A 9,721-nucleotide genomic window follows, 5' to 3' on the forward strand; every position below is an offset into this window, starting at 1 on the left:
CCTAAAGCTCTCCCAGAGGTAAATCATGACTGGGCAACGGAGGGGATTATGGAGAGCCTATTCTCTGATAACCGCCCTCAAAAAGAGTAGGTTGAGGAGCAGGATGAGGACTGGAGAGAAGAGATGCTGTATGATAACCAGTCACAGACACCGTGGGCAACGAAGGGACATAGGAAGACGGGTGGCCGATGAGGGGGGAAAGACGTCCGCCGTGGAGCGGCGTTCGGGGAAGCCGGGCAAAACCCCGAGGGGGTGGGAGAAACCTGACTGTGACCGCGAAGTAGGGGCCGGGCCCCTGGATAAGGTTTACTCCGAGATGTAGAGACCTGAGGGAAGAAGTGTAGTTGGAACTGGAAGGAAGTGAGACCGGGTCCTAGAGACGTGAAGGAGGGAGCTCAGAGATGGGGAGGAGGGCTACGGGATGGAAAAGGGCCGGGAAAATTAAAGAGGAAATGAGACACACTCCAGACCCCGGACTCGTGGGGTTCAGAAAATGAGGGCGGCAGAGCGTATGTCGGAGAAAGGTAAGGCGAGAGTAGCTTCGAAAGAGTGGGAAGGGGAAACTGAGGACAGAAAGAGATGAGGGAGGAGTGACATACTTGGGGAGGAGTCCGGCACTAACGGGGGGGAGGGGGGAGTCGTCCCGGGAATTTGAAATTAGCAGAATGGGGTGGGGGCAGCCGGAAGAAGGTGGAGGGATCTGGAGAACTGAGAGGATGTGAGGTCCAGGAGAACAGAAGGGATCGAGGGCGGGGTGGGGTGGGGTGAGGGGAGAAGGGGCCAAGAGAAGTGGGAGAAGAATCTCCGGGAGGAGGGGAGGTTGGAGAGGTGGGAACGCGAGGGAGGAAAGGGAGGAAAGGGATTCGGGGCGCTGTAGGGGCCTGAGGGAGCGCGGGGGTACGGGAAGGGATCCGGGGTATGGGGGAGGGGAGAAGGGTCCCAAGAATAGAGGAAAGAGGAGATCCGGAAATTGTGGTGAAAGGTTGTTGAACTAAGGAACTTAAGTCCTAGAGATATTGGAAGCGGAGGGGGTAGAGGTGGAGGGGAGGACCGAACATTGGCTGGGGGGGAAGAGGGGTGAAGGCCGAAGGGGAAAAGAGTTTCTGTCCGGGTGGACGGAGAAGAGGGCTGAGGTCCAGAGATTGGGGAAAGAAGGTGGGGAGAGGTTCGCCCAAGGGGATAAGGCAGGAGAGTCAGGGAAATGGAATTTGAGTTGAAGAAAGAAGACGAAAAAAGACCAGAAAATTGGGATAAAGGGGAAGAGAGGGTTGCAGGAAGAGGGAAATGTCTGGAGATGGGGGTAGGGGGAGTGGGAGGTCAAGGGGCACGGAAAGGATGAGGGTCCGGGACATGCCGAGGATGACTAGAGGAGGGACAGCCAGATAGCCCGGGTCTTGGGTCAGAAATGGAGGTGGGGAGCTTGGAGTTGGGGTACAGTGGGTGCAAGATACCTACCATTGCGCGGGGCCGAGGCTGCTCCCGGAGCCGCCGCGGGGGTCGGAGCCAGAGGCGGCTCTGGAGAAGCGGAGGAGCCCGCGGCGCCGCTGTGCGGCCGCTCGTCCCGCTCCATGGGCGCGCTCAGGGCCCGCGCGGGGCCCGCAGCTCCGCCAGGGGCGGCTCCCCAGAGGCGGAGGCTGTCATGTCCCGGACCGGGCCGGGCCGGGACAAGCTGGGCTAAGCTGAGCCGCTTGACCCTGGGCGGGAGTTGTGCTGGGCTCCCGAGGCTCTGGCGCTGACTGAGACTACTTGGGAGAGCCCCGGGCTCGGCCCCTCAGCACTGGCCAGCTCCCTCCCCCGACGTCACCGCGCCCAACTCACAGGGCTCCCGAAGCACGCTGGGAAATGGAGTCCGCTCTGCGGCACCGCCCCGGCTCGGGGCGTACCAATGCCTCCCTCAGCACGGGTAGGGGTGAAACGATGAGTCCCCTTCCGAGTGGCCGTGACATCATAGATAAGAACGACCCCTAATGTTCCTCTGTTTTATATTGAAAAAATCACTAAAACCTTGGCTATTATATCATTACATTTATTTTTCCAAAAGCCCTAGACTATGTGGTGCTGGAGCTTCCCCTTTATTAAAAAATAGTCTTCTCCAAAAGGATCGCTCCTCGGATCAAGGCCCGCCCCTTCCTCTCGGTAGGCTCCCGTAGCCTAAAAGAGCACGTGCTACAAGGACCGCCCCCGGGAGGAGGGATGGCTAAGGGGGCGGGGTCCCTCAGCGCTCTTTTTTGGTTTTTGCGGGACGAAATGCCCTGGGATTTAGTGGCGAGGATTACGCCACCATTGTCAGCCTGCGTGTTGCTCCTAATAACACATTTGTAAAGTATTTACAAAAAAAAAACACCCTCATGAGTCAGAGATTCGAAGATAATCCCATTTTTCAGATGGGGAAATTGAGGTTCTGACAAATTGCCCAGAGTGGCCCAGCCAATAAATTTTGGACCTGGGATTTAAACACGTTTCAGCTGACCCCAAGCCCAGCGCTTTAGACCACGACACCATTGGAACTCAGTTGCCTCCCACGAAAAATGTAGGCGTTGATGATTTCTCAAGTTCTTTCCAGTTCTACCTCCCATGCTCCTACACTGTCTTCCCTTTTCCACACCTACATTATCAATAAATCCCGGTGACCCGGGAACACAACGCTATCTTTTTACAGATAGGGAAACTGAGGCCCAGAGAGATGAATAGTGACTTACCACACAAATGTAACGGAATCTCGAGCTTGGAATGAACATCAGGAGAATAGCGGTCCAGTCCTCATATGAGCGAGGATCAGTCCCCTCCACCGAATACCTGACTGTTAGTATTTATTTGAAATGATCTTCCTGCAGCCAAATCCACTTTGGGGTTCTCCGATTATTTTTCTTTTTCTTTTTTTTTTTTTTTTAATTTAATAGCCTTTTATTTACAGGTTATATGTATGGGTAACTTTACAGCATTAAAATTGCCAAACCTCTTGTTCCAATTTCTCACCTCTTACCTGCCCCACCCTCTCCCCAGATGGCAGGATGACCAGTAGATGTTAAATACATTAAAATATAAATTAGATACACAATAAGTATACATGACCAAACTGTTATTTTGCTGTACAAAAAGAATCAGACTCTGAAATATTGTACAATTAGCTTGTGAAGGAAATCCAAAATGCAGGTGGGCATAAATATAGGGATTGGGAATTCAATGTAATGGTTTTTAGTCATCTCCCAGAGTTCTTTCTCTGGGCGTAGCTGGTTCAGTTCATTACTGCTCCATTAGAAATGATTTGGTTGATCTCGTTGCTGAGGATGGCCTGATCCATCAGAACTGGTCATCATATAGTATTGTTGTTGAAGTATATAATGATCTCCTGGTCCTGCTCATTTCACTCAGCATCAGCTCGTGTAAGTCTCTCCAGGCCTTTCTGAAATCATCCTGTTGGTCATTTCTTACAGAACAGTAATATTCCATAATATTCATATACCACAATTTATTCAGCCATTCTCCAACTGATGGACATCCATTCAGTTTCCAGTTTCTAGCCACTACAAAAAGGGCTGCCACAAACATTCGTGCACATACAGGTCCCTTTCCCTTCTTTATATCTCCGATTATTTTTCTGCCCCGATAGGGGGATTGAAGATTCAAATCTGGCCTCAGACACCAGCTGTGTGACCCTGGCCGAGTCACTTAACCTTGTTTGCCAAAATTTCCTCATTTGTAAAAATGACCTGGAGAATGAAATGGCAAAACACTCCAGTATCTTTATAAAAAAAAAAAAAAAAAAAAAAAAAAAAAGAACAATCCAACAAAAAAACAGAGTCACAAAGAATCGAACATAACTGAAAATTTGCTTTTTTAGCTGCTGAGCCACCTGTGGCCAGGAGATGGCGGAAAATTACTACCGATGCTGCCGAGTGGAACTCGAGGGGTCCCACTCCAGAGCCCTCCAAGAATTAAATGGCCTGGCACCTGTTTGATTACGCACAGGTTCTAGGTTAGCGTCTGGGAAAGTGAAGACAATAGAGAAATACATTCACTTTTTTTTATTTCTCCCTCACTTTAATCTACTAGTAACAGATTCAGATCTTCTTACAACCCACTATGAATCTCCTAAGTATTTATAAAGTTTGTAATCATCGGCATGTAAAGATGAGCTTTGCATCTTCTCTAAGTGATGAGCACAGGAGGCACTGAATAAATGCTTGTTGCATTCAACTAATTAAATGTAAAGAATCCCTCTTTTACCAAATCCTTCCAAATCTACCCATCCATTTCTCTGTTATATCTGATGATTACAAACTTTATAAATACTTAGGAGATACATAGTGGGTTGTAAGAAGATCTGAATCTGTTACTAGTCGATTTTTCGATATTCCCCTCTCAAGTTAGTTTCTTTTCTACTCAAGATTTAAATGAAAGTCAAGGTTATTTTGTAGGTATTTTCCAAAATTCTATTTCCAAATTCTGATGTCTCACTATGGTGTTGGAGTCTTAAGGAATATTTTATTAGATATATTTTTAATAGGTGTTATTAGGTAAGAAAGAATAGCATTTGAATCTTTGAAACTTGCAAGCAGTTGCCCCAGTTAAATTGCACCTGTTAAGGAACTTAAAAAGGCCAAGGTTTCCATTGGATCCAGACCCATCATCTATATTCAGCCACTGGACTCAGATGTCTTTGGAATAGAAAGGGAGACTGACGAATCTGCACAGCCCTCCATCATTCAGAAATCCAATTTACTTGCATATCATGGCACCATGATGTCATGGTCATCTTCAAGAATGAAGGACAAACAACATTATTAGAGCAAATTCTGGAAGTTCTTATCTGCTGGAAGAGCTTAGAGTTTGGTCTTAGCAATAGAGATAGACTTCCCAAGAACCATTCTACAGTAGGTTGGTGTTGGCCATTCATTGCTGAATTCTTTAACCATGGCAAAGCTACAAAACCAGGAAATTACAAGATGACCCTTGTTCCTGTGCAGTTCTGCAGAGACACTGGCAGAGTGATGCAAAAGGGCACAGAAGATACTAAGAATTCCACAGTTTTAAACTTTTCTTTAATTTGGATGTTATCTCTCTAAATGTTAAATTCTTATCCAATGTCCAATTAGTAGAATATTAGGCAGAGCTAAATTATGTTAATCTTGATTTCTTGAAATAAATGAAATGAGAAGAAAGAAGGAAGTTGAAATGAGATGAACCAAATCAGTTCCATTTGTTCAATAATGAATAGAAACAGCTACACCCAGCAAAAGAACTCTGGGAAATGAGTGTGAACCACTACATAGCATTTCCAGTCCTTCTGTTTTTGTCCACTTGCATTTTTTATTTCTTTCACAGATTAATTGTACATTATTTCAAAGTCCGATTCTTCTTGTGCTGTAAAATAACTATGAAAAATAACATACATATATTGTATTTAACATATACTTTAACATATTTAACACGTATTGGTCTACCTGCCATCTGGGGGAGAGGGTGGAGGAAAGGCAGGGAAAAGTGGAAAAAGAGGGTTTTGCAAGGATCAATGCTGAAAAATTACCCATGTATATATCTTGTAAATAAAAAGCTATTAGAAAGAAAGAAGGAAGTTGAAGCCAAATCAAAGAATATCTCAAGTCCTTAGAAGCAAAAAAAAAAAGTTGGTAGAATTGGTTTTATTGTCTGTCCAAAGATGACAAGAAACATTATTTCATGGGACATTTGGTTCATTTATTGAGTTCAAAAGTCATAAGTATTTTCAAAAAAGAAATCCATGAAAGTACTTTGTTCTACATAATAGATATTACATAATAACATCATTTGCAGAGGATGAAGAACTAGTTAAGACATTGCTAATTAAATCAACATACACTTTTAATACTAGGTGACTTCAAAGCAAAGATAAAAAGAGGTGAACATGGTGTGAGAAATAAACTGGAAAGCATAGCTCAGGAATAAAGATTGAGAGAATACAAAGACCCATAGAAAACAAAGAAGCCTCATACTTTTATGTCATGAATTCTTTCTTTGAGAAAAGAATCAGTAAAATTATAGGATAACTAATGAATGAATTTTACATTTTTAAGAGTAATGTACACATGAAGATTCTGTCACTGATTTGTCGTGGCCTATTGTGGAAAGCAAAAATCCTTATTTGCTTTTTTGTTTTAAAACATGTCAGAGGATTTTAAGAACATTTAAAATTGTAGCTAAATTCTCCTGCTTGCATTATGTTTAATAACTAGGTAACTGGTAGAAGCAAAGATTTCTGAATTTTTTTTATTAAAGCTTTTTATTTTCAAAACATATGCATGGATAATTTTTCAACATTGACCCTTGAGAAACCTTATGCTCCAAATTTTCCCCCTCTTTTCCCCACCCCCTAAACATGTTAACATTTAAACATGTTAAAATATATGAATCCAATATGTATAAACATTGTTATACAATTCTCTTGCTGCACAAAAAAAAAAAAAAAAATTAGATCAAAAAAGGAAAAAAACAAGGAAAAAAAACCCAAAATGCAAGCAAACAACAACAAAAAGAGTGAAAATGCTATGTTGTCAATTCCCATAGTCTTCCCTGGAGGGGCGGGGAGGGGGAGCGGGTAGATGGCTCTCTTCATCATAAGATCATTGAAACTGGCCTAAATCATCTCATTGTTGAGAGGAGCCATGTCCATCAGAATTGATCATCGTATAGTCTTGTTGTTGCCATGTACAATGATCTACTAGTTCTGCTTATTTCACTTAGCATCAATTCATATAAGTCTCTCCAGGCCTCCTTGAAATCATCCTGCTGATTTTTTTTTTTTTTTACAGGACAATAATATCCCATAACATTCATATATTATTACTTATTCAGCCATTCTCCATCTGATGGGCATCCACTCAGTTTCCAGTTTCCAGTGTAGTGGAAACACTACAAAAAGGGCTGCCAAAAACATTTTTTGCACATGCAGATTCCTTTTCCTCCTTTAAAATCTCTTTGGGATATAAGCCCAGTAGTAACACTGCTGGGTCAAAGGGTATGCACATTTTGATAGCGTTTTGGGCATAATTCCAAATTGCTCTCCAGTGTGGCTGGATCTGTTCACAATTCCATCAACAATGTATCAGTGTCCCAGTTTTCCTACATCCCCTGTAACATTCACCATTATATTTTCCTGTCATCTTAGCCAATCTGAGAGGTATGAAGTGGTACATTGATTTCTGAATGTTTTTTAAAAGCTTATTATATCTCTTACTGTCTTAGAAAGGGGGGGGGGAAGGAAAGGGAAAAAGAAAGCAAGAGAGAATTTAGAACTCAAAATTTTTTTAAAGAACTTTAAGAATTATCTTTATGTGTAATTTGGAAAAAATAAAATATTTTTAAAAGCTTATTGTGATTTCAAAATGGTTTTAAAGTAATCTGTATTAAACTTTATTGCCATTTAGAATATGGTTACTCAAAATGATACATATGTTGATATGGTATTCTTAAATAAAAATTATTAAAGTTAAAATGTAAGCCTCTAACATAACCAAGAATAGTTTTTATATTAATACTAAATAGCCATTGAAATTCACATATATTACACTGACTTCATTTAAAAATCCCAATTATTCTAAAATTATGTATTCTAAACTATACAAGAAATAACATTGATACAGTGTGAGCCTTTGTAGAATTAAATAAACTTATGAGAGAAATAAATAAATATATATATATATATATATCATAGATAATAATACAGTTCAAAGGACATTACTACCAAAACATATTATGAAAATAATACAATCTTAAATAAGTCATGAAAAGAAATAAAAGGCAGTGGACACAGCAAGCAAATAATATCAAACATCACAAGAATGAAAGTGGCTGAACTTTAATAGATAAGAAAGGATTCGTTATTAATCAACTATCTCTTATAGTCAAACCACTAACTTACCAGGACAAAGATCAGACAAACTAGAAGAAAGAGAAAAAGTTCCATTTGGAACAACTCAATCCTGACCTATTTAAACAAATCATTGACAAAACTTATAGCAACACTTACTATAATAATTTTATGGTAGCTGTTTAGTTGTTTCATTTGTGCCCCCTGTTTGTGACCCCTTTTAGGTTTTCTTAGCAAAAATACTGGAGTGGTTTGACATTTCCTTCCTGGGCTCATTTTGCAAATAAGGAAAATGAGGAATACAGGTTAAATGAGTTACTCAGAATCACATAGAAAGTTTAATTAATACAAATTAAGCACAATAGCAAATCAAAAAGATTTTGTCAGCAAACAACTTACCAAACAGAGGGAAAAGGTAGACAAAGATAATAAATTTATGAAATAAATTTATCTGTAAATTATTCGAAAGAAGAGCTAGAAGAGATTATAAGCAATATTAGCTCAATTCAGAGAGAAATCGTGGAAGTTTAATACCAGCTTAAATAAAGTTTAGCAAGAGACTCAATTAAGCAAAGGTATCCTGATGACATTTAAACATAAAAATGGAAGGACAGTAAACAAGAAATATGGAAAAGTTATGCAAATAGTTTATAAAAAGTTGTTTTCATTTTCAAAAGCAGTAGAAGCACTGATACTTAGACACTAATATTATTATTATTATTATTAATTATATTATATATTATATATAATTAATTAATTAATTATTAATATTATAGTCTTAAATGTGCTGATATAGAGTGTCTAGGTGTTACAATTGAGAGAGAAAGGTATTAAGAGATCACTTTACAAGGTTTCTAAAGAAGCTACTAAGGAGTGAAGAAGAGGGAGTCTCAGTTTTCATTAATAAAAACAGAAGACAACTGAGAGAACATCAACATTTACTGACCAGTGTCTACTTTACCATCTATGTAAAAATTTTTGTAAGAATCATCTATACAAGCTTTAAGAGAATCTTGAATAAGGGATAAGTGGATAAAGAATAATCTTGGATAAGTATGGAAAAAGCAGAATTTTTCAAGTGATATTCCACATTGGACCACACCTTTATCTTCACACAGTTGGCTCAAAGATGTAGAGAATGCAAAGTCTTGCTTTGCTTGCTTATTATTTTCTGATCATGAAAAAGTATTTTATTCAATAGAGTAGAAATATCTCTTCTAATAAGATTTCTCAAATCCATGCATCAGGATCATTTAAGATTCTTTGATAGATACAACAACAGAGATAATCTTGTTAAATGATCATAAACATTAGACACAGAAAAAAAAAAACAGAAATGTAAAAGTTAAGCTCAGTAAAGGTATCCACCACTGGAAATTTAGTGCAGAATTAAAATTGAATAGAGATCCCCAAGATCTTTTTGGTAAGATCTTCCAGATTCTCTTGCTTATGGATGTCCTCTAAGGAGTCCTAGGCTTGGAAGCCACTCTGACAGAACCTTCCTATAGATATGTTTCTTCACCCAATTAGCGTGTGGATTTCATGAGAACAGGCGCCATTTATTTTTGTATTTGTATTTGTATCAATCAGCAAGCATTTAATAAGCAACTGCTATTTGCCAGGTAATGGCAAAGGTACAAAGGTACAAATGCCAGGTACAAAAAATAAACCCTATCCACGAGGAACTTTCCTCCTAATGTTGGAGACAACAAATACATACTACATATGTATATGTGCATATATATCATATATGTATGTTTGTGTGCGTAGGTATATATAAGAGAAAGATAAACAAAGACAGGGAGAGAGACAGACAGAGAGAGAGATAGAGAGAGAGAGGGGAAAGGGAGAGAGAGACAGTGGAGAGATGGGGGG

At 40.1% G+C, this 9,721-nt stretch overlaps 1 protein-coding gene across 2 annotated transcripts in view; it reads right to left on the reverse strand.

The window, feature by feature from the left end:
- Positions 1-1,843, reverse strand: part of NR6A1 (nuclear receptor subfamily 6 group A member 1) — a 247,539-nt gene extending 245,696 nt beyond the window's left edge. For both annotated transcript variants that reach the window (XM_031954288.1, XM_031954287.1), the window contains exon 1: positions 1,456-1,843. In XM_031954288.1, the coding sequence (XP_031810148.1) occupies positions 1,456-1,570 (115 nt within the window). In that variant the 5' untranslated portion in view covers positions 1,571-1,843. The remainder of the gene's footprint in view (positions 1-1,455) is intronic.
- Positions 1,844-9,721: the final 7,878 nt, after the last annotated feature.

The sequence above is a fragment of the Sarcophilus harrisii genome, chromosome 2 (assembly GCF_902635505.1).
Source record: "Sarcophilus harrisii chromosome 2, mSarHar1.11, whole genome shotgun sequence".
Taxonomy (NCBI): Eukaryota; Metazoa; Chordata; class Mammalia; order Dasyuromorphia; family Dasyuridae; genus Sarcophilus; species Sarcophilus harrisii.